Source organism: Asterias rubens, chromosome 9 (assembly GCF_902459465.1).
Source record: "Asterias rubens chromosome 9, eAstRub1.3, whole genome shotgun sequence".
Classification (NCBI taxonomy): domain Eukaryota; kingdom Metazoa; phylum Echinodermata; class Asteroidea; order Forcipulatida; family Asteriidae; genus Asterias; species Asterias rubens.
Window position 1 is genome coordinate 19,322,689 of NC_047070.1, and position 25,404 is coordinate 19,348,092.

At 38.4% G+C, this 25,404-nt stretch overlaps 2 protein-coding genes across 3 annotated transcripts; one reads left to right on the forward strand and one right to left on the reverse strand.

The window, feature by feature from the left end:
* Positions 1-816: 816 nt before the first annotated feature.
* LOC117295178 lies at positions 817-17,425 on the forward strand. 2 transcript variants are annotated; one of them, XM_033777756.1, is made up of 11 exons: positions 817-901; positions 2,691-2,788; positions 4,010-4,167; positions 4,624-4,728; positions 5,262-5,335; positions 5,845-6,366; positions 6,454-11,329; positions 11,732-13,374; positions 13,988-14,149; positions 15,046-15,263; positions 15,904-17,425. In XM_033777756.1, the coding sequence occupies exons 3-11, from the start codon at positions 4,077-4,079 to the stop codon at positions 15,971-15,973; spliced, it is 7,761 nt and encodes a 2,586-aa protein (XP_033633647.1). In that variant the 5' UTR covers positions 817-901; positions 2,691-2,788; positions 4,010-4,076; the 3' UTR covers positions 15,974-17,425. The 2 variants fall into 2 exon arrangements, with proteins under 2 accessions (XP_033633647.1, XP_033633646.1); XM_033777755.1 differs by having other exon boundaries at positions 5,845-11,329.
* On the reverse strand, positions 16,333-22,494 carry LOC117295179 (E3 ubiquitin-protein ligase RNF139-like). The gene is made up of 3 exons (XM_033777757.1): positions 22,432-22,494; positions 20,907-21,243; positions 16,333-19,886 (listed from the first exon to the last, which is right to left on the reverse strand). The coding sequence occupies exons 2-3, from the start codon at positions 21,106-21,108 to the stop codon at positions 18,118-18,120; spliced, it is 1,971 nt and encodes a 656-aa protein (XP_033633648.1). The 5' UTR covers positions 21,109-21,243; positions 22,432-22,494; the 3' UTR covers positions 16,333-18,117.
* Between the last annotated feature and the right edge of the window lie 2,910 nt (positions 22,495-25,404).

Below are 25,404 nucleotides of genomic sequence, written 5' to 3' on the forward strand. Positions count from 1 at the left end.
CAAATCTGATTTTTATTAATTTTTTCCCCATTTTTTTCTTAAAATGTATAATAAAGCGTATAAATAAACAGTGATAATTGAATCAACAAGCTGATGTTTAAATTTTAATATTTATTATAATATTGATATGAGGGTTAAAAAATTAAAATCTCCCAAAACATTAGAAAATTATATAAGGCACATGGCTTCTTTTTTTTCCAGAATGCTCAGCAAAATATTCAGTCACATGATTTGATCATTATGAATTGTGAATTTAAATAGTGTTTTATGAAACTTTTTCGGTGGGCAAATATTTTTAAATGGCCTCAACACTATGACATATTTTTGTACCTTGTAGAAATGCCTTAAATACCAAACTTTTTGCATTTACAAGTGCAAATATCCAGTGGAGCCTTACGTGTTTCTAAGTTTTGGTCAAGGGAGAGGAGACTCTTTGCTTGGCAAATAAAACCGCACAATTTTTATCTAGGGAATGTTTACATCGCGCACAGAGAGGTAAAAGGTTTGCCACGATTTTAGGGACACCTCGAAAACAGGACCTCCTACGATACATGTTCAATCTCATATATCATTATAACTCGTGAACTCAAGAAATGTTTTTATGTATAAAAGAACAGAATTGCAAACTTCTTACTAAACCAAAAAGTGACAGATTTACTAATGAATGCACAGTGTTTACACTTGGCTAAAAATAGACAGACGCTTGTTGTTTAGAGAGACGTTTTTCATATTTTTACGCGTACTTCGTGTTAATGATAATTCTCCGACTTGAATGCAACACCAACTACTCGTTTTGAGTATTCATAAAGGGGAATGCCCAATTCTAAGGGGGGTGCAATCTTGCGTTACTGCGTCTTTGCTCATCGTTGGACTGTTTCATCCGGAGTTTGAAGGATTTAAGGTTTGTGATTTGGCTTTTTGAAAAAGATGGAAACGGTGAAGATGCTGGTATTATTGCAATCATTCATTTGTGGCAAATTACATTGCAAATAACGTGAACATACAATGATTTTGCTGTACTAAAAATGCTATGTTTACTTATATAATATAAGATAGCTCCATGGTTATACATTTATGTTGGTCCGGATGATGAGTGCTGTCCAATTTTCGGACATAAATTATTATTTGGTTTCCTTGCATTTATACCTCCCTGCTTTGTTAACTTACTTTTACTTTATATAATGGTTAAAGGAACACGTTGCCTTGGATCGGACGAGTTGGTCTATGAAAAACATTTGTAACCGTTTGTTATGAAATGCATATGGTTAGAAAGATGTTTTAAAAGTAGAATATAATGATCCACACAAGTATCACTCAAAATTGCACGGTTTTCATTTTACATCGCGAACTAACACGGTCGGCCATTTATGGACTCCCATAAATGGCCGACCGTGTTTGTCGATGAGGTAAAACGAAAACCACGCAATTTCGAGGCATATTTGTGTAGATCCTTGTATTCTACTTTTACAACATCTTTCTAACCATATCGATTTTATAACAAACGGTTACAGGACGCTTTTCAAAGACCAACTCGACCGATCCAAGGCAACGTGTTCCTTTAAATGAACCAGTCATAAATATATAAGACATTGTTTTTATTTTGCAGGTTTAAAAATAATATATTGATTAACTAGAGCTCTAGTGAGATGTGTGAACAAAATAAAAGATATTTTGCTATTTAATCATGAAGATGAATATGAAATAACCAAAACTCAGGTCTGACCCATGACGCCTGAGGTCATTTGTGCAAAATTATGTTTATTTCATTAGCTACATTATACAAATGTAACATAGTGTAGACGGTGAATGATTACTGAAATCAAAAGATTACATGGACCATAGTTTGCTAAAATTAAAAAATAGGAGGAAGGCAAGGGACTCTGGACAATTTCAGACACATACGCAGCATTGTTGATAACAATGTTCAATCCTTAAAAAGTTTTACAGCAAAAGTCAGAGCACACTCAGTCTCTAGAACTATCAGGTTTGTTCCGCTATTGTCTTCACTAGTACTTTGAGTTTTAGGAGTACATGTACGTAGAAAATGGACAACGTTGGAGAACTGGGTTCAACAAAAACTCAATTTGTCTATCGTGGCTGTGATTGTAAAAGTTAGCAATTGAATGGCAAAGCAAAACTCATTGAGAATGAAAGCTTTGATCTTGTCATTGTTGGAATCACAAGATCCATAAAATGCTTTGTACAGTTAGTTTGCATTGCTGCCATTTCATGGTACTTATTGAAACTTTTATATTATTTAACCCTTCCCGTCACGCAATACTAAATCACTATAGCAACAGCCACATCAAATCTCATTGCATGTTGTGTTAGTCAATATTTGACTTTGCCTTTTTTTTTTCAAACAAAACACTTCACCCCTCAAACCTATCTTCCATTTATATTGGGTCATATTGCTATTGTTAACAACCAGCCGTCTAAACATTGTTTACGCTCCTGCGAGCCTGGACAACCTTTCACCTTATTGATTCGAGCTGAGTTTGAATTGTCGCTAGACCAAAGGTCTCTTAAATTTAGTTTTCTGGTGGTTGTAAAGGGTATTGCATTGGTGGAATGATTTTTATGTTCAACTCAGGGCAGTGTTAGAGAATACACCTGCGTTTTAAAAAGTGTTTTTATGTTTCATGGAAGGTTGTTGACGAAGTCATAATGTGTAAATATTCTTGTTTCAGAATCTGGCATTTTAACATGAATCTTATGCTGACTGTGATGGCTTTTACCTAGCCGCTGATCTTCAATTTGACTCAGACTCATTATATGGAAACTACATGTAAGTTATTATTGAATGATGGGTTTTGTTTTAATATTGATTGATCAGAATTATATTTCAAGATCTAATTTATATTTGCTGTCGTTTGTTGTTTTTGTTTTTGTTTGTTAATATTTGTTCGCTGGGATGTATGTTGGATATTGAATAAATAAAATTAAATAAATTTCATAGTAATGTTATTCTTACACACGTTAGCACATTAAATCGTCTAAAAACATCTACAGGCTTTGATATAATTAATCCGTGGGTTGAACAAAGAACAATAGACCGATCCATTAAGCTCCGCCCCATTGCGTATTGGCCAATCACAACGCAACAAAGGTCAAACAAATAAGGTCCGACATGGGTGTGTTGGCGCGCGCGGTAGAAATGTGCTGAAAGGCATTGGAGAGGCGCACAGTTCTTGCTCACACGTGTGTCGTTGGCGGAGCTTAATGGATTGGTCTATTGACTAGAGCCGAACTCCTGGTTAATTGTTTGATGATAGAAATAATTAATAAATGTCATTAGAATACACTATGAAAGGACATTAAGCAAGTTCATTGGATAGTTAGTTACAAAAATAAAACTCATATAATCTTTTTTTTATGTTACACTTATTACCTGTTCATGGTTGTGGTGTTGTCATTTAGCCATCTAGAAAGACACTACTAAAGTCGAAATGTCATAACTATTATTTACCTTTAAAGGCAGTGGACACTATTGGTAATTACTTAAAATAATTATGAGCATAAAACCTTTCTTGGTGACGAGTAATGGGGAGAGGTTGCTGGTATAAAACATTGTGAGAAACGGCTCCCTCTGAAGAGCCTTAGTTTTTGAGAAAGAAGTAATTTTCCACGAATTTGATTTCGAGACCTCAGATTTAGAACTTGAGGTCTCAAAATCAACCATCTGAACGCACACAACTTCGTGTGACAAGGGTGCTTTTTCTTCCATTATTATCTCGCAACTTCGATGACCAATTGAGCTCAATTTTTCACAGGTTTGTTATTTTATGCTTATGTTGAGATACACCAACTGTGAAGGCTAGTCTTTGACAATTACCAATAGTGTCCACTGCCTTTAATCACAAATGTGCACTTGAACTTTGTTCACATGTTTCAAACACAATTCAGTCATGACAAAGATGTGTTGAACATGTTAGAACATGTTTGTTGTTGCCACTGCTGGAATTAATTATTAATTATTACTCAACAAGTTTCATTTTTATCTCAATAGATTGAACTGAATCAAGGGTGCCTACTGATAGTGATAGGGTACAAGCTGAAGTATTCTTTCATTCATTATGGCTGATGTTACTAAGCGGCGATGTATCTTTATCTCAAATTTACCTCCGTCTATTTCATCATCAGCCTTAGAATCCTTTCTTCTACAAGGTATGTTAGTATCACATTCTGGTATGCTTAGTATTTTGAAAGGGCAAGGGCACCAAGGCGTCTTCTCCTCGGTAAAGGGCACCCATAAGGAAGTTGTGAACTTCTATCGGAGCATTTCATGGGCAACAAGGCAATGACCAGGGGGCACGGAAGCAATCGCCTTCATTGCCTCCTTGCAGTATCAGGTCTGGTATATCATAGCGCATCTGATAGGGCCTTGTCACTAGTATTAGTAATCTTGACAAACAATTTATAGGGGCAACTTTTATGTTATATGAGCACCGTGGTCGCACAATAGAAATGTTTTGTTTCATGTCTTACTACAGTGAAGGACATTATGTGAACATTGAAATGTGAATGTGTTTTCTAATATTGGAAATTACTTGGCACTGGTTGCCTCATGAAACATAGTGTCGTTTGTTTTTAATGTTATTCTTATATATTTTTTTCTTGAAGAGCTGGAATCATGTTATCATGGTGGCAGCCATCTTATTAAGGTGATGTTTCCGGTCAATCCTGCTACACCTGGTTTAGCATTGGTGACATTTCAAGATGAACAAGGTATGTGAAAGTCAGTCATTATGAAAAGTTTATCAGGAGAGTTCTTAACTCTGAATGTCTGAATGTTTTGCTCTAACTATCCATGAAGTTGAAAAGGAAATAAACTCATACGTTGTATGATTTAGAAAATCAAGGACCTGTGGCGACTCGATTGAAATAGTTTAACACTTTTTTTTACAGTGTGTAGCTCTCATTATTATTTGAAATTTATCAGACCTGGAATTTCACGGAGGTCATATGCCTCCGTTGCATTGGCCTTGGTGCCCCTTCAAAAAATTCCCCACAGACTTTAAGATTTTATAATGGAAGTACCTAGCAAGTGCCCATTTCAAAATGACAATGGCCTTTTTTATAGTTTAATGATGTGAAGTTTGGTTACTTCATGAATGTCATAAGAAGTATAAATCTGTGTGTAGTAAATAATAATAATAATAATAATAAATAATAATAAACAAGACCTATAAAGCGCATTTGCATTTTAAAGCACCTGTCATGATTAGTGATTGGAGATTTATTATTTGTTTTTTTGCTAGCGATGGTTCGTATTCTGAGGAAGAGGTTGATGTATGAAGGAGTACTCTTATCCACACAGCCATTCCTCTCTTATGTGAGTCAGTCTTCATTGTGCAGAAAACTAACAACCATCGCTTAGGGAGCTTGTGTGAAACGGGCTTGTAGAATGAGTCTTAAACAAATTCTCATAGATGCCACTGTATAGCATGTGGATATTACCAACAAATGGACCAATTGTGATTTAAAAACTTGTTTGAAAAGTTAACATCTTTGCAAGAAATGCTCAGTTTAAGATTATGGAAGTTGTGTACATGTTTGGTCAATTTAAAAAGAGAGTGTATACACAATATTTCTTTAGTGAAATGGGTTGATGATTTTCAAAAAGTATTCTGTTTTAAATGGTTAAAGAATGGCGTTGACATTTAAAATGTTTTCTATAAATCAAATGACAAATTGGTTTTAAGTGACCTCAATGTTTGATAAAGAAGACTTCATTTAATGAAAGAAAACAAACTATATCGGAACTAAGCTTTTAATACAGCAGTAATGAAATATCTGTTTTTTTATTTCGCTCACTTCCATTCCTACTTTCCATTTGTACAGGTTTTTACCTCCATGAGTGCAGTGGTCAACCCAGATGTCTCACATCTCTTTCCCTTCACGTCCCGTGACTTCAACTGTCATATGGAAAAAAGCTGTGGTGTTGAGTGTCATAAATTAGACGAGAAGGAACGAGACAGGTGGATGCATCATTCTCAGACTAGTCAGAGTGAGCTTTTCATGCTGACAGGTAACTGGTTTCAGATGCAGAATGCCAGGAAGTTCATGCAGGAATGGGTAGTAGATGAAAAGAAGAGGTCAGAATTCATGGACCAAAGCCACCTTATTAAAGATGAAAGTAATCAAAAAGGAGCTTCCTCTCGCAAACATTCAAAGAGGAGGGAGAAAGAACTGGCAACTGGTTTGGGTAATTCTGTGGAAGAAAAGGGAGTTCACAGAAATGGTGCTCAAACGGAAGTAAAAAGACACACTGAGGTCACTGATTCTGCTGGCCTCTTAGAGAGAAAAAGCCCAACTGGTAATACTGATTTCAGAAGTGGCAAGAAGGATAGAAGCAAAGCTAAAAAAGAAGGGTTGGCTAAAGTTGCTTGTAGATTTGATGGTGAGCCTGTGCAGCCAAGCACCGGGAATCATTTTGAGCAGGATGATCTTAACCTTGATGCTGCACCTCATCTCACAAGTAATTTTGCCCAAGATGGAGTACGTCAAACTTCATCTGAAGACATCACAAGTCATGGAGATCCTTTGCAGAGCTCTTCATCTCAAAATTCGGAACATATCAGGAATCAACTGGCAGAGCTTTCATCTACTTTATCAAGCAGAGCAGTCATCCCTAGAGTTAGAAAACCTACTCGCCCTCCTAGGTCTGTGGATACAAGAAAAAGTGATTTGGGAAGTGTCCCTAATGTTGATTATATGCAGTATGTCAAGATTCCTCAAACGTCAGGAAGCAGTAGCTCCCAAGAGCTTAACAAATCCAATGAAATGAGAGGCAACTCAAAGAGAAGTGAAGATGTATCTATGACGAAGCATCAAGAAGATGAAACACTTCTTACACGGAGAGAAGAGCCTGATGTGTATGAAGGTCTGATGACACAAAGTCGAAATGAAGGTTTGATGTCACAAAGGCGAGATGAAGGGATGCCGTCACAAAGACGAGATGAAGGGATGCCATCACAAAGACGAGATGAAGGGATGCCGTCACAAAGACGAGATGAAGGGATGCCGTCACAAAGACGAGATGAAGGGATGCCGTCACAAAGACGAGATGAAGGGATGCTGTCACAAAGACAAGATGAAGGGATGCGGTCACAAAGACGAGATGAAGGGATGCTGTCACAAAGACGAGATGAAGGGATGTCGTCACAAAGACGGGATGAAGGGGTGCCATCACAAAGACGAGATGAAGGGATGCCGTCACAAAGACGAGATGAAGGGATGCGGTCACAAAGACGAGATGAAGGGATGCGGTCACAAAGACGAGATGAAGGGATGTCGTCACAAAGACGGGATGAAGGGGTGCCGTCACAAAGACGAGATGAAGGGATGCCGTCACAAAGACGAGATGAAGGGATGCCGTCACAAAGAGGAGATGAAGGGATGCTGTCACAAAGACGAGATGATGGGATGCCGTCACAAAGACGAGATGAAGGGATGCCGTCACAAAGACGAGATGAAGTGATACCGTCACAAAGACGAGATGAAGGGATGCCGTCACAAAGAGAAGAACTTGAAATAGATTGCCCTGAACCTCTCCCATCATCGCCATTAGTCAGTGAGAGGCATAATGTTGATGAAGAGAGTAAAGAACAAAAAGAAAGCCTCAGCTCCATTCCTGTCGATCCCGGTGTCTTTAGTTACATCTTACTAAAACAGAGTGACTCCATTCAAGAAATTGAAGAGACATACAGTGTCAAGTTTTCAATTCAGACAACAAGAGATGGTGAGGATGGCGATGTTGAAAGTGCCATGCTTATGGTTAGATCCCTGGGTGAAAACTCTGACATCGGTACAGCACATGATAAGTTTGTGGATCTGTACACAGCTGTTTTCTCCGACTTAAAACACAGAGTTGTCACTTTTGAAGACAGAACCATTGATCCAGAATCACTTGATCAAACTATAGAGTTGGTCCATGTTGCTTACTCTTCTGTTTTAATACTGCCTGATGTGTCAAACAAAAAGGTTCTTATTTATGGACCATCTGAAATTGATGTTCGTTTTGCAAAATGCTGGATACAGGATGCAATAAAGAAGCAGAAAATAAACATCCAAGGAGAGGTCTCTGGGGACGCCAGTGAAACTAATGCAGAAGATTTTGTTTCAAGAAGGGTGGACTATGGCCAATCAGTACTTCAGGAACGAGCAACCCGGCCACATCACAAGACTGGTGTAGACAGAAGGGTGGAGTACGACCAATCAGTACTTCAGGAACGAGCAACCCGGCCACATCACAAGACTGGTGCAGACAGAAGGGTGGAGTACGACCAATCAGTACTTCAGGAACGAGCAACCCGGCCACATCACAAGACTGGTGTAGACAGAAGGGTGGAGTATGACCAATCATTACTTCAGGATCCAACACACGGGCCAAATCACGAGACTGGGGTAAACAGAAGGGGGGAATATGGCCAATCAGTACTTCAGGAACGATCCCAGCCACAACACCAGACTGAGGTAAACAGAAGGTTGGAGTATGAGCAACAGGAACGAGCATCCAGGCCACATTCCCAGACTGACATAGACGGACATGATAATCGTCATTCTGTTATCAGAGGAAGTAATAATTTGTCAACAATAGACACAGAATCAATGATGAGGCCACTGGGTTTAGAGGATAGTAATGGACCAGTAGAGCATCGCTTTACAGAAAGAAGGGCTGACATTGAATCTGTTGATCAGGCTGCGATGAACATTTCTCCACGCCAGGTAGGCACACATCACCAAGTGCCTGAATTTAGTGCCCAGACATTACCTCTTAATGGCTCTGACTTGCAACATTCTGATTGGTTAGGATCAGGCAGATATAGTGGTCCACCTGAAGAGACAAGTGTGAGGAATAAGACGCCAATTGTTCCATGGACAAAAACCCCTGCCTTAGTTGTTGCTCTTCCATCATCTGAAGCTGTCAGGTCAAAGGTTAACAAACCTGCTGAAATGGTCTCTGAGCCAGAAGTATTACCAACGACGGTAGAAGCAGTCAGTATGACGGACACAATTCCCGTTGACCCTGGTGTCTATGGCTATATCCAATTGAAGAAACCAAACATTCTTTGTGATATTGAACAAAACTACAACATAAAGTTCTCTGTTGAGGGAGATCGAGACAGCGATATTTACTTCATTCGAGTGGAGGCAAATGGAGCTGTCTCTGAGCAAAGCATTCAAAAAGGCAAAGAGACTTTCTTGAACTTTTACTCTGAGATTTTCTCAGGGCTCGTTCATCGTGCCATAAACCTGGCAGATTTTGAGGGTTTGTCTGAAAAGGTTTTGGAAGAGACTATCCAAGAGGCTGAGCACTCGTTCAGTGATGTTTATTTTGCAGTTGTGCAGTCTAAAGTTCTTATCTTCGGTCAGGGGTTGCATAATGTAGAAACTGCAAGAGATTTTGTCTTGAGTCGATTACGCCAAAGTGACAAATCTCTGGTAGAGGTAAGACCACACACGGATCTTGAGGTCTCAATGGAGAGTCTCAGTAATGATGAAATGGTGAGTCGTCTTAATCATCTAAGATGTGGATCTATGACACCTGATAGACAGACAGATATACATGTAGCGAGTCAAAGACAAACTGTTGCTGAGGAGGTAAATGGAAGGACTAGAGTTGACATGATTGATCAAACTTCAATCAATGATGAGGCCACAGAATCAATGATGAGGCCACTGGGTTTAGAGGATAGTAGTGGACCAGTAGAGCATCGCTTTACAGAAAGAAGGGCTGACATTGAATCTGTTGATCAGGCTGCGATGAACATTTCTCCACGCCAGGTAGGCACACATCACCAAGTGCCTGAATTTAGTGCCCAGACATTACCTCTTAATGGCTCTGACTTGCAACATTCTGATTGGTTAGGATCAGGCAGATATAGTGGTCCACCTGAAGAGACAAGTATGAGGAATAAGACGCCAATTGTTCCATGGACAAAAACCCCTGCCTTAGTTGTTGCTCTTCCATCATCTGAAGCTGTCAGGTCAAAGGTTAACAAACCTGCTGAAATGGTCTCTGAGCCAGAAGTATTACCAACGACGGTAGAAGCAGTCAGCATGACGGACACAATTCCCGTTGACCCTGGTGTCTATGGCTATATCCAATTGAAGAAACCAAACATTCTTTATGATATTGAACAAAACTACAACATAAAGTTCTCTGTTGAGGGAGATCGAGACAGCGATATTTACTTCATTCGAGTGGAGGCAAATGAAGCTGTCTCTGAGCAAAGCATTCAACAAGGCAAAGAGACTTTCTTGAACTTTTACACTGAGATTTTCTCAGGGCTCATTCATCGTGCCATAAACCTGGCAGATTTTGAGGGTTTGTCTGAAAAGGTTTTGGAAGAGACTATCCAAGGGGCTGAGCACTCGTTCAGTGATGTTTATTTTGCAGTTGTGCAGTCTAAAGTTCTTATCTTCGGTCAGGGGTTGCATAATGTAGAAACTGCAAGAGATTTTGTCTTGAGTCGATTACGCCAAAGTGACAAATCTCTGGTAGAGGTAAGACCACACACGGATCTTGAGGTCTCAATGGAGAGTCTCAGTAATGATGAAATGATGAGTCGTCTTAATCATCTAAGATGTGGATCTATGACACCTGATAGACAGACAGATGTACATGTAGCGAGTCAAAGACAAACTGTTGCTGAGGAGGTAAATGGAAGGACTAGAGTTGACATGATTGATCAAACTTCCAGGCATTTTGCTGTGACTGAAGAATCTCCTCTCAAACGTTATTTGATATCGCCTCAAGATGAGAACAAACCCAATGACGAAACTGACCATCCCAAACAGTATGGAATTAATAACAATATGACTGCCTGTTCCACTGGTCCTACTGACATTTTACTCCACAGCGATAGAAAGAAAGACCGTACAAAAACTGAAGAATGTGTTTATCAATTCTCTGATAGCCGATTGCTGATTCAGCTGCCAGTATCAGGGATGGGTGTTCAAGTCTACACTGCCGATATCACAAGGACGGCAGTGGATGCCATTGTTAGTGCAGCAAATGAAAAACTAACTAATATTGGTGGTGTTGCTGCTGCGATATGTCATGGAGCTGGTGCAGAGCTTCAAGCAGACTGCAACATGCTCATTGCCCGCCATGGCCTGCTGTACCCTTCAGAGGTGAAATACACTGGTGCTGGGAGACTGCCGTGCAAATTTATTCTCCATGCTGTGGGGCCAAGGTGGCACGATTATGCAAACGAGCAAGATTGTCGTCAGACGCTGAGGTCAACCGTGGTGAATTGTCTGAGAATAGCAGATCAAGAGTTGCTAGTCAGATCTTTGGCGATGCCTCTTATTAGTTCAGGTTCGTGGATTCTCTGTTATGTATAGTTATCAAACCATGTATGAAAACAATTCAAAATAAAAAAGCCAAACTGTTCTAACTAGTTTTGTATTCTCAAGTTTGAAATGCATTTATGATTTCCTAATCTAGAATAGATCTGAATGATGTATTTCTAGATGGATTTCTCATTATCAATGTATTTAATTCAGTTCAGTTCAATTAATCTTTGTTAGATCCCAAAAAGGGTTATTCAAATACTCGCATACAGTAAAAATGTTGTCATATTAAAAACATTAAACACAGACAAGGGCTATATACAATTACAAGAAAAACCACTAAAATGTGATAAGAAAATTACCTGTTGATTTGGTGATAATTAATATTATGGAAAGAATAACACATACAACCTTTTTTTGTTAACAGGAATATTTGGGGTCCCGTTTGAAATCTGTCTTGAAGAAATCTGTGAGGCTCTACGTGAATATAACAACAATCGACAGTCAATCAAAATCCTACAGCAAGTTCATATTGTGGACCTGGATGGTTCAACCATCTCAAAGGCTCAAGATGCTATGATTCATAGGCTGTGTACAAACGGAAGTGCAGATGAGAACAATCTAAGGACTGGTGAGAAGGCTACAAGACGAGGTTTCTCATCACAGATTGATCCTGTAACCTACAGTCATACCACAGTTGGAGATGAACGTCTTAGTGTGGGTAGTGAAAGCTCAAGAAGGAGCAGAAGAGAACATGAGCCAAGAAGGACATCTACAAGATCTTCAAGGTCTTCAGTAAGACATCTTGATTCATCCGATGAGGACGTTCCTCAGCCAAGTAGTAGCTTCAGCCGTCCAGTCATGGCCAGGAGTTCATCTCTTCCGTACTTGGCAAGAAATTATGATAAGGATCAAAGAAGAAATTGTTGGTCATCTGAAACAACAGATAAAACGACAACAGGTAACCGTCGCTCCTTCCTAGATACAGATCAGAGATCATGGAGTACCAGCCGAACAGCATCCAAAGTTTCATCTCGATCTAGTAGTAGAGATGATAAGATTAAGGATCTTTTAGAGGCTCATTCTAAAGCTCCTCCCTCACCAGAGATGTCAAGAAAAACTCAATTTGAGATCAATCGTGTGTTGACTGAACCAATAGTGACTCCAAGAGATAAACAACGTCCTAAAGCCAGGCGCAGTCAAAGCCTTGGTCGGACTGTTTCTGGAGACAAATGTGTTGTCTGCTCATCACAAAAAGACCTTTCCAAGCGGAAATGTTGTGAACATTTTGTGTGTGGCTTATGCAAATCATCTAGGTTGGATGTTGGAAGGTGTAGACAATGCTCTGAGCTTAAAAGTAAGAAGAAAAAAATGTGTGATTTCTGTACCTGCTCCACTGACTACAAGCTGATGAGTTGTAGGAGTTGTACGAACCCCATATGTTATAAATGTATTCAGAAAAAACTTGAGGTTTGCAGGGACTGTTTAGAACAAGCTAATCCATTACCAAATGGTCACGGAGAAAAGAAACAGCCCAGGTTGAGAGAGCCTATCATTGTTGGAACACAAACATCTCACCTTGACGCTAAGAAAAGTTATCGCATCAAGTCAGGAACTCAAGATTTAACCTCATCACGTAAGAAACCAATGCTTGGGCGTAGTCAATCTGGTGATGTTTCTCAGAGTTATTCATCAAGCGGCAGAAGACATGATTACAAGACGTCTGGGCGCACAAGCTCAGCATTCTCTCATGAGTTTGTTACTGAACATGCTGAAGATGCCCCTCATGATGAGATGATAAGAAACTTACAAGAACCAAAAGGTCAGGAGGCAAGACCACATCATCGGAGTAAAAAAGGGAACATCAGAAATGAAGATTCAGCAAGGAGTGCACCAAACTCAAGGAGGCATGCTAAGGGAGACAAAGAGGTAAATGTCATTGGGAAGAGTTCTGTGTTGCAACCTAATCCGGTTACCTGCGTTATCTGCATGGAGACAGCTACGAATCCCAAAGAGCTCAACAAGTGCAGGCATATATTCTGTGGCGAGTGTATTGACAAGGCATTTAAGGTAATCTTCATTAATTTTGTTTACCCCAACAGCTTTTCTTTAATAGATGTTAGATTTGCATCGGGGTGACGAATATTTAAAAACATTTTTTTTTACCCATACACCGATGTGTGTTAGCACTATTTACTGAGTACTTTCGCGAGTCCCCAGTAAAAAAAAAATCACAGGCATGTTTTTACTCCGGTGGGATTTAAACCCACGACCCGTGCAATTCTAGAGCAGTGTCCTACCAAATAGACTACTGTGGTTGAATCTTTGCTTACTGTCCTGCACAGCTAGGTAAAGTCTGCTGTAGAAACATAATGGGAACAGTTTACTGTAAGTTAGGATGGTGCTTAAAAGAACTTGTGTAAGAATTTGCGTTTATATTTTTGGAGAAGTTTGGGGCATAACAGGCTTGGAGTTACACAAAGGTCATGCTGGTCATAGTCTCTTTTGCCCTAGTCTTGGCCTTGGTGCCCCTTCAAAAGTTCCCCATTTTCCAATGGAAGTGCCTTTTTCAAAATGAATATGGCCTTGCCCGCTCAGAGATGAAACTCCAGACCGGTGCATACTAATGAAAAATTATATTCTTCATAACCTGAGGCAAACTGTTTAATCCCACTATATGCAGATCAAGCCTGTATGTCCGATCTGTGGTGAGAGTTACGGCAAACTGAGGAGTGGGCAGCCCATTGGTACCATGACGGATGCTGCTGTTTCAACAGATCTACCAGGCCATCCTGGTTGTGGAACTATCATCATCAACTACTCGTTTCCAAATGGCTTTCAAACTGTAAGTACCTCAAAATATACCACTGAAAACCGGATTTGAGAATATTTATTTTTTTTTTTTTACCCATATACACTGATGTATACTCAGTTCTTTCCTGAGTCCTGTGGAAAAAAACACAGGCATTTTACTCGGGTGGGTTTCGAACCCACGACCTTGCAATTCTAGAGCAGTGTCATACCAACTATTTGAGAAGTGTACTCTGTTTATCAATGGCTCATGAGTCAACTTATTGAAATGTGGTACTGAACTTTTTCACTAATAACTCGCACACTTATGAGCTATTTAAACATGTATCTAAAAACTCCAACAATTTTATCAAGCTAAAACTTTTTAGTCAAAATGACCAGGAGAGTGAGGTTACCAGTGGCAGTATTCCATGAAAAAAAAAAAACCATAACAAAAAAACAAACAAATAATAATAGTTTCAAAGTCTTATATAGCGCACGTATCTACCAAAGAAGGTACTCAAGGCGCTGAGTATATACAAACTTTCAAAAAGATTGCAGTGTTGAATTCTGAGACCCAATTATTTAGCACCTTATACATGTTATAAGGGTTTACAAGGTGCTACGGCGCATACAGCAGCCACAGCCAGGAACACCGGGTCAAACCCCTTCTCTTTTCGATAAGTGCACTGGGTTCTTTTACATGCGTTTACACAACACATGGGACCAACGGCTTTACGTTCCATCTGAAAGACGAAGCAATGGTTATGTCTTGCTTAAGGACACTAGTGTCACGGCTGGGGATTCGAACCCACACTCTGCCGATTAGCAACACCAGAAACAACAGAGTTTGAATTCGATGCTCTTAAACCGCTCGGCCACAACACTTCCAATAAAAACCCATATCAAAAGAAATCTAACGGATTAAATATTCTACTTGATTACAAACAGGAAGACCATCCTAATCCAGGGATGGCTTATAGAGGCACAGATCGCCAAGCTTACTTACCTAATAGCAGGGAAGGGGCAGACGTCTTAAAGCTGCTAAGACAAGCTTTTGATGCTGGTCTTCTCTTCACCATCGACCGCTCGGTTACCACAGGGGAGGAAAATGTTGTCGTTTGGAATGATGTACACCACAAGACGAGGCGAGACGGAGGAGCAGAGATGTAGGTTGAAAGTTTATGAGTAGCATCCAGTTTCATAAATCTGCTAAGCATAAATATATAGAGATGTGTATTGAAAGTTCATGAGTAGAGTCAAGTTTCATAAATCTGCTAAGCATAAATATATAGAGATGTGTATTGAAAGTTCATGAGTAGAGTCAAGTTTCATAAATCTGCTAAGCATAAATATATAGAGATGTGTATTGAAAGTTCATGAGTAGAGTCAAGTTTCATAAATCTGCTAAGCATAAATATATAGAGATGTGTATTGAAAGTTCATGAGTAGAGTCAAGTTTCATAAATCTACTAAGCATAAATTTACTGTTTATTTGTCCCAGGAAAGCAGAATTAAGATATTATAAATCATTATAAAGATTGTTTATAAAGCATCCATGACTTGATTCCAAGGCCCACTGTACATACTTAAATGGCACCAAACAAAAGGATGAAATAATCCAACAGCATTAAGAGATGACATAAAATATTAAACCCCAATCCGGCCTAGCCAAGAATTAAAACTACAGGTAAAGTTTGTAAAAAGGACCCCTCAGTTAAAGCAGTTTGTTTTTAAAAGGAGATCAGTCATAAAACTTGTTTCCAAATAAAATAAAAAATATATATATATATTTTGTTTTCTAATCAGGCATGGCTACCCAGATCCGACCTATCTACTGAGAGTGAGAGATGAACTTGAAGCAAAAGGCATCCGTTGAAAAAGGAACGCCTTCTTACCACTGCATTTAATTTCCAGAGATACAGACCCTGTTTCAAACATTTTGGCAGCAATTAAATAATCAATGTGGACGTGAGCTTATCTGTAAGAAGTGCTCCTATGTTTTGTGTGTTGCTCAACTTTTTGTTTGTTAATAACAAAACAAACAATTATTGTGACTTGTTTAGAATACAAATACCTGTACATAAATTTGTTATTCATATAAGGATTTCTGAAATCCTCTTGATTTAAATAATAGAGTGTAATAATAATGCTTCAAAATTATGTAGATTTATAAAATATTCTGCGGTGAGAATCTTAAAACAAGGTAGTAGGCCTATGTTAAATTTTCTGTTTTTGTTTTGTTTCCGCATGGCTTTCAGTCCGATGGTTATCTGCTTGTATGTTGATCACCAAACTTTGAACTTGAGTGCCCTTATTCGTCTAGTCTTTGGATGTTCACTTATTGTTAGTCAATAGTGGCAAATTTGTACACACTTGTATTCTGATAAACACACTTGTGTTTTATAACAATTTTATGTACATATTTATTTACTTTGAGAATAAACAGACAAGAACTGAAATAGGATGTTCACTATACTTTATTTGTACTTAAACATGTTAAATGTTAATAATTTCCCAGTGCCTTATATTATAATACAAATCACAATGTACTGTGTAGCTGTTAAACTTTAAAAATATCATTCTTCACTAAGCACAGCATTTTCCTTATCAAATTGCTTCTTTTAGTACAGTGTTTCCTTATAGCCAAATAAACCCACAAAATAAAATTCAATACATTTTTGCAAGTTAATTAATTTTTTTATTTTATTTTCATAAATATTAGATACATGTGATTGGGAAACATTGCAAGCCAAATAAGACACAAATTGTTCACAATCATTTCTCATCAGAGTCCCTGTAAATATAACAAAAATGTAGATCCAGGCATAAACAGTGTACAGTACACTAGTTAAATTGTACAATAGTCGATCTTCAAACCGTTGTTTTTTAACAGTTTTATATTGACGGTAAAAAAAACGAATTTTCTTGTGTATAAATATAAACACCAAACTGACTACTTATAGTTGATTTATACTGTGTTAAAGGCAGATACCCATGACTAATTAAAGTTGTCTTATGAGGTGCAAATGCTCATATAGAGTGAAATACTCAAACTTCTCCACATGACAAAGACAATGGCTGTCAGTGTCCCTTGTATCGCTCAAATAGACAAGTTTCCCAATAAATTATCAAACAGCCAAACCTTTCAAGAACAAGCACAGTATAAAGTGTACATGTTATCAATAAGAGCTGCAGATTTACAAACTTTGATACTTGTCTGGCCCTGATTAACCATCGCAACAGACCTTTAGTTTTGAGAGTGGCACATTTTTTCTCATTTAAAACTTGCACCTCTAATTTCATCAGTAATAATTGAAGACTTGTTGTACACAAGCATGTTGCAATAATCAATATGGACAAGAAACAGCATGTTATACCTGTGTACATTCTTTACCTTGGGCAAAGTGATTTCATTTTAATTTGGTACGATACAATGTAATTTTTTTTGTATGAATGTTAACGCTTTCAGCTATGCACCTCATTTGACATGGGGTCTATATTGTACAGACCCTGCTATCTGGATGGATACCTCACCACTTTATATAATCGCCCTTTATTGTGAGTTATTGATTAAATATGTAGAAATAAAATATTGATTGATTGATTTCCAATGTGGCTCATATTAAACAGAACAACCAATTCATTCTTTGTGCGTGCAAGTTTTTGGGAACTTATAAATGCAGAACTTAACATCAACAAAAGCAACAGCTAATAATAAATAACATGACCATAGCCCAGAATACAATTGGATAACAATCAGCTCAGGAGGAACTCAGTTTATAGAATGGCAAGCTACATGAATGTTAAATAGCTGCAACATGACGTCAAATTCTACAAAGGGTAGATTTTGTAAATTTGTCCGTATGTAAAGTGCCATATTTGGGAGATTTTGGGAAAAAATTTGCAGATCAAAGGAAATTTACAATACTATTTCTGTGATAAATATAGCTATCACAACCTCAGATTTAATTTGTAAGACTTAGTCACAAATTTCTTCTTGAACGCAAATTTATTTTCCATTTAATCCTGGTGGAGTATATCATTTACTTCCTCATTATCTCCTTCCTCTTGCTCTGATTTGATATTCTGCATGATCTCCTTATGGCATAATGGGCATGTATCTTGAACATATAACCATTTACGAAGGCATAGTGCATGAAACAGGTGTTCACATGGTGTGATTCTAGCGCTGATGAGATCTTGATAGCAAATAGCACATACATCATTATGGTCCCTCAACTGATGCTCTGTAGCAATAGGGAGATTGTCTATCTTTTTCACTGCCATGCGACGATTCTTAAATTTCTTCCAGCCGTTCTTCCCGAGCTGAAATATGTTGAAATAGGCGTGGATTACAATCATGATGGCACGGATTACTCCGCCCGATTCAAAGATTAAGATCCACACCCCATTGCCGAAGAGGAAAATACCAAACAAGAATTCGATGGTGCTACCAGTGGCTTTAATATAATACACATAATCATCTAAACTTTCCCAGAACTTGTCGCTATAGGTATCGATAAGAAACAAAGTGTAAATGATTAGAGTGACAGTTACTTTGATGACGAGTTCCATGCAGAAAGCAGTTACTGCTAGTAACCAAGTCCCCATGGTGAGGGAGGTCCATAGATAGCTAATCACACTGATTGGAATAAGGATGAGGATGGCAGACATGCTAAGAGCTCTAAGATGTTTCCAAATGGATGCGGTGTGAGATGTACTAAGAGTCATCATAACTTGACTTAACATATTATGAATGAAATGTAACATGGCGGTACTGAGCAGGATGAAATTGCGGAAAAGACGGACTAAACGTTTTGTTGGCTCCAACCGAGGTAGACCAGTCTGAAGTGACAAAATGAAAAACAGTATTGCCGTGACGGTACCAATGTGTGCTACCTCGTCAGACTCGCCACCCATAAACTTATCTGCCCATTTACCAAGGTGGTATGAGAGGTACGATACAACTGCTGTGAGGCCTAAAACTGCAAGGGTTGAATCGCAGCCATGGGTCGTTACTTCAAGAAAGGTATTCCATGCCAAAGTAGTTTCAGAATCTTCTGTCAGTTGACTTTCATTTGTTAACACATTGCTACTCATTATCACAGGCAGTACTTCATTAGATCTTAAGGCTGGGACAATTTGTATGATGTGCACAGTGAAGCGTAGTAACCAAAATGTTCTGAGTACATTTGGAACTTGGAACTGTATCCAAGCATTCTCCAGAACTGTATTGAATCCAAAGTTCTGTAGCATAAACCGATAGGTTCGGTACCACATTGGTACGTTCCAGATGCTCCATATAATGTTAGACACAAATATTGTAGCCACCTCCAATGCTGGGACTAAAACTGAGATGGCATTCACGGCAATGAGTGTGTTAAAGGATGGGTTGTCACTGCTGAAGTATGTCATTCCAAGTCGTATGAACACCGGGGAAACAAAGTAGGCACATACCACGAGCCAAATATTCAGCGTAAATCTTTCTGGTAGAAGCGTTATACATGCTACATAGGTAAAAGCATAGGCCATCTGTACTACTGCATACAAGGCAAAGTCACCGCTGAGTACAATTTGGACGGGTGAAACTTTTGAAGATTCTTCACAGATGGATTCTTCTTGAAGGAGGAGATCCCACTTTGAAGGACACTTGTCTCGATTGACTTTCTCCATCATGACATTATTCCACCACAATGTGCTGCCTAACGTCCCGATGCAAACCAGAATGGTGTAGATTTTAAGAAGCGTTCTTGTCGAGAGACAGAACATAGCGGCTGCAATGGAGACAACTGGATGACAAAGGAAAACAAAGAGATCAATAAGATTTGGTATTTTACACAGATAGTTAAAAAGGCTATACCCTAAATATGTAGTTCAAACCCACTCCAAACCATGTGTATACATGAGACCCGCTTCGTCCATCACAATCCTTCATCAAAAGAATTGAACCATCATACAAGTTCGCTGTTTTTGAAGAGGTTCAATTGATTTTAAAGTCTGACTCCTCGAGTGGTTAAGAGCATCGAATTCAAGTTCTGGTGCTAGGTCACCGGAGTGTGGGTTCGAATCCCGGTCATGACACTTGTGTCCTTGAGCAAGATACTTTGGGAAGTGTCGTGGCCGAGCGGTTAAGAGCACCGAATTCAAACTCTGGTGTTTCTGATCAGCAGAGTGTGGGTTGGAATCCTCAGCCGCGACACTTGTGTCTTAAGCAAGACACTTTACCATTGCTTCGTCCTTTGGATGGGACGTAAAGCCGTTGGTCCCATGTGTTGTGTAACGCATGTAAAAGAACCCAGTGCAGTAATCGAAAAGAGATGGGGTTCGAGTACCTTGTTTGGTAGATACGTGCGCTATATAAGACTTTGATAGTTTATTATATTATTAATACTCCTTTATTATCTAAGGATTTCATCAGTTAAACAGCACCATGGTATATTTATCCCAAACATTCTGCCATTGGGTTCAACGGAAAGAATTGACCAATCAATTGTGAAAAAGTGTATTGTGTTTGAAAATGTGAGAATTGCACATACATGTATATGGTATTGATTTGAGCACTGACGACCAGTGATTCCATTGAACGTAAAAAAAAACACGATTACTCCTAAAACTACATGTATGAGGTTAAATCTGCTACTGTCGTTCGTGGAGACGATAGCGGAATGAACCTCATATAGTTCTAGGAGTAGGGTAAGGTGGCAACACTGGCAATATTTAGAATAAAAGAATTTCCTCAGCCACAGAAATCTATCGTTATAAGTCAATATCTCAAGAAGAAAAAAAACAAGGTTTAAATTTATTCTTACCCATCACTGCGAGAAATCCTGACCATACTGGATACTCTATCATAAACTGACCTGTGTCTACTCGTAAGTTTACAACAGCGTCAATGATGAACAAGGACGGCACTCTAAGCACAACACTCAAAACCGCTTGTACTTTCTTGCTCATGGTGAACATCATTATGTCGTATGGATATTGCTGGACAGAGCACCAAAGCTGAAGCATTATTTGAGTTAATGGAAAGATGTCATCATCTGCACTTTGTGGTCATTTAACTGTGGGTCATGTGCATGAATGGCAGACGAAACTGGCTGGACGGAAATTCACTCGGATAACATCATTCTCTTTGAAATCCTGTGTCTGTGATAGAAAAGAAAAACAGAATATAAGTTTCTCCTTCCAGAATTCGTGTCATGAGGCCTAAAAAAAAAATGTTGGATTGCCCTTTCACCCGATTTTTTGCTTGGGTCGGTCGGTCGGGATTTTTTTTTTTTTTTTAGATGTCAAAGAACGCCCAAAACTGCACAAACATTTCATGAAAGATCAAGTTGTCATACATCTTGCTTCAATCGCTCTTTTTGCATCTTTATTTTGGCAAATTCCTTCAAAAACAATTTCCAAGAGTCATTTCATTCACCGTGTTTTTCGTCCATTCAATAAACGAGCGATACCATATATGGGCATTACTGGCAACAGCGCCCTCTGTTGTTCAATGGAGTGTTCAACTGGTTCCTTGTGAAAGCATGACGTCGGATAAACAGGCATGTGGTGTGATATGTGACACAGGCTCACCCTATCCGTGCGTGTGAGGGAAATCGACCTTCTTGTACATTTTGTACGTTGCGCTTTTGTGAACGTTGAAACCACGACTGTTGCACTGGATAATTATTACTGTCGACCGTAAGTAGTCGGCCAAAAACTAATATTTGTGTAAAATCTACCATTTTGAAAACATAAAATATTCATGAAATCAAAATTCGGAAGTAAAAAAAGGGGGGGGGAAAAAACGAAAATAAAAATATTTAAAAAACCGCGACCGAGATTTTGCTACTTTTACGGTTGGTGGGGAGGATGGGGATAGGGTAATCCAACATTTTTTTTTTTTAGGCCTGATGTGAAGATCAGTAGCACTCACTGCTCAGCCAGAATCCACAAAATACTTTTCATTATTATTTACAATTTACATACAATATTTTGCCACTTTTCTTTCTTGTGAAATAATATATAGTGTACTACTACTACTAGCTAAAAACTAAGGCTTGTACTTCTACCTAAATAGAGGCAACCATATTTATATCATTCACTAATAAAAAGGTTTGTATTGCCCCCTTTGACCTTGTTGATTGTAAACAATGTCTACCTAGTGAAATGTCAATCCATCAAATCAATCATGTGAAAAAGTAGCCCCAACAAAAACATACCCAATCATGAATCAGTGTGGCAATAATACGGGAATTTTTTAGATCATGTTAAATTCCCTGGTCTGTTACTTCACCAGGAATCGATGTTAAATCGTCACATTTAGCTTGTTTAGTAAGAAAATCCTACCTCATAATCCGGCCGTCCATCCAGACGAGAAGTACAGGCCCACACACAGCCCACACAGTTGTCAATGCACGACTGATGCAGTGCTATTTCTCATCATTACTAGTCAGTTCAACGCATTAACTCTATTTGAACATTGTTAGTGGTATACGAGGAGCCAGACCAATCTGGTTTCTAGACTTGTCATTGGTGTTTTTCATAATGTAACGATACTTTAAAAGGAAACAGTCATCACAAAAGCTTGCTAAGCACAGAAAAGCTGATACCAGCAGCTAACATTCCATTAGTTTACATTGTTGTGACTGGTGCCCCACTAAAGTTTTGCTTAGCAAACAAATGTTTTTGCTTAACAGCTTTATGGCCCAAAAACTGTAACAAGATAAAACAACCTAGTTTCTGTCTGTTCAATATTTTATTATTTGAATAATCAGTTTAAAGTTATTAAATTATTACATCCACCTCTGATATCCACCTGCCATTACATTCATAACAAAAGTGTAATTTCCTTTGAACTAAACTTCTGACCAATGCCTTTGACCATACAACTCATGCTTTGACCCCCGACCTCATTTCACGGACAACATTGAAGTTGCCGCACAGGCAAGTTGCCGTAAAATCCGTGCGCTAATTGCAAAAAAAGTAGTTCGCCAATGAATTGTAAAAATAGAATAATTATGTTTGTTTTTATTATGACTTTTATTCTGAAATTTCTTTGAAGATTTCTTTTTAAAAGGTTAGTTGTTTATTACTGTACAAATTCAATGTGTAATTTTCGCATTATTTGACTGTAACTTGTCGCGTATTAATAGTGCGAGGGTGCATCGGTCTGGAGGAATGCAAAAGTGGCAAATTTAATTGTGCTCTGGAGCTGACATTTAAACCCGTGTATTGTTTTGTGCTAATTTGAATGGACGACGGTCACTCGCTATAATTCTCAACTTTTTAATTGATGGAATTTTCGCCCAATACTGTGAATTCTACCTGGACTGAACTAGTGGCAACTGTAATGTGTGTATAGACAAGGTGGAACTCATTTTTGGGGTTCGGAAATGACAGGTAATTGTTCAAAATGTGGACAGAAAAACTGCAGTTTTCGGACCCAGGTGCCGCGGTGTAGCTGCAGGACTTCATCACGACAATTTTCACAGCTCAGAAACATCGGACGAAGTTCGCTGAAAGGAGCCCAAGAGTCACCCCATGTCAGTGAGAGAAATGTGACCAGTGCTGAACATAATGTTGTGCTGGTTGTTGTCTAATGAACGAAATGTTGAAGGATATCAAGGAAAGGGTAGGTCAAATTGACCTGGCGGTGGTGAGTTAAAAAAAGCAAAACCCATATTATAACACATTGTAAGTGACGACTTGTGGGCTGAACTTTTTATGGACCCGGCCGGACAATTATTGGCGAACGTCCGACTACCACATGTTTACTAACAGGAACAGTCCTTACTATCAATTTTCCAGTGGGTGTTATCCTTACCTCAATTAAGTTGTTTCAGCAAAATAGAGAACACTGCTGTTACCCGGTAGCACTTTTATTTACCGTACGGAAACAAGTGTAATGCATTGTAGACTGAACTACGGACATTTTCCCCTGTAGTTCTAGCATTAAGTGTTTATTTTTACGTACATCATGTGTGCAAAACATTCACTGCCTATTGAGCACAACCATTCAGTTTATAATAATCCCCACACTATTATGTAAGTGCACCTGTTACATTGAAATTGGACAAAGCTGGAAAGTTTGTGCACTTTAGAAGAATGCAAACAATGTTAAGAGTGCAAGCAATGTGATTTCCATTACAACCACGGGGTTCTCTTCAACGAACGTTTAGTAATCCTATAACAAAATATTACAACGAAGAGCAAAGGAAATGAACTGATTAAATCTACATCTTAACTAAAAAATTAATCTGGAGTAGAAGCAGAGTAAATTCGTATAAAAATAATGATGTGTTGCAAGGGCGTCACGCACTAAACACACTTTATAAACAGAAGTCAACAATTTTCATCCTCATGCATGTTCACAACTTTTAAACAAGTCTGAGACATAATGGTGATAGCAAATCAATGTGCTTCAAGTATCAACACTTTTCCACGTCATAGACATTGGATTCGTATTAATTAAGGAAATCTGTAAAAAACAAAATGTTATATATAAAAATAATTAGGAACTCTGCAGGAGTCCTGCAGCATGCCAAACAACTATTCCCAATTCCCACTGTGTTTTGTCTTTTATTTCAACCCATGTCAAATCATAATATTTAAAAAAATGTAAATAATGCAAACCGTATTGCTTGTATCGCATTATTGCTGATAACAGTTAATGAAGTGTAATGTGTTTTCTGGAGGAGAAGGAAATGTCTGTGATAGGGCCTTCAATTTGTTTATTTAGCGCTTCGGATGGATAATGTTAGTATATTTATTTATTTATTTATTTATTTATTTATTTATTTATTTATTTATTTATTTATTTATTTATTTATTTATTTATTTATTAACTTTTTTAACCGGGGATGGGTGGGTGTCGTACATACTCCGAATATCTGCGCGTTGTCGGGTCTACTGCATGGAGTAAAACTGCGCTGCGTGCCAAAACGTGAACGTCAATAGGGAAATAATTGTGAACGTCGGTTTGAGGTTCATATAAACGTTTTTGACCAAGTTCAACTTCGGCGACGCAAACAAGTCAAACTGGTTTATCTGAGCAGCTGCTGTGGATTCGTCGATGACACAAAAGAGGACTCGACCGTTGATGGGAGATACAGCTTCTCAAATTCAAGGTAGGCCTACGACCTTAGTAATGGATTACGGGGAGTATTTCAAATTGTGCATACTAATATTTTTATATTTTTATTAATTTTTTGTTATTCATGCTTTTATTTTCTGTATTTTTTATAAACATGTATGCTTTTTGTTGAAGGGGTCTGGGAGGGCACATTGCTTTGATAACAGTTTTTAAAACTTTGCCTTACC

Coding starts and splice junctions, on each gene's coding strand:
- LOC117295178 (XM_033777755.1), top strand. CDS start 4,077: ATGGCTGATGTTACTAAGCGGCGATGTATCTTTATCTCAAATTTACCT. Junction 5,336..5,844: donor CACAGCCATTCCTCTCTTAT/GTGAGTCAGTCT, acceptor CCATTTGTACAG/GTTTTTACCTCCATGAGTGC. Junction 15,264..15,903: donor CGAGACGGAGGAGCAGAGAT/GTAGGTTGAAAG, acceptor TTTTCTAATCAG/GCATGGCTACCCAGATCCGA.
- LOC117295179 (XM_033777757.1), bottom strand. CDS start 21,108: ATGCTTCAGCTTTGGTGCTCTGTCCAGCAATATCCATACGACATAATG. Junction 19,887..20,906: donor AGGATTTCTCGCAGTGATGG/GTAAGAATAAAT, acceptor TTTGTCATCCAG/TTGTCTCCATTGCAGCCGCT.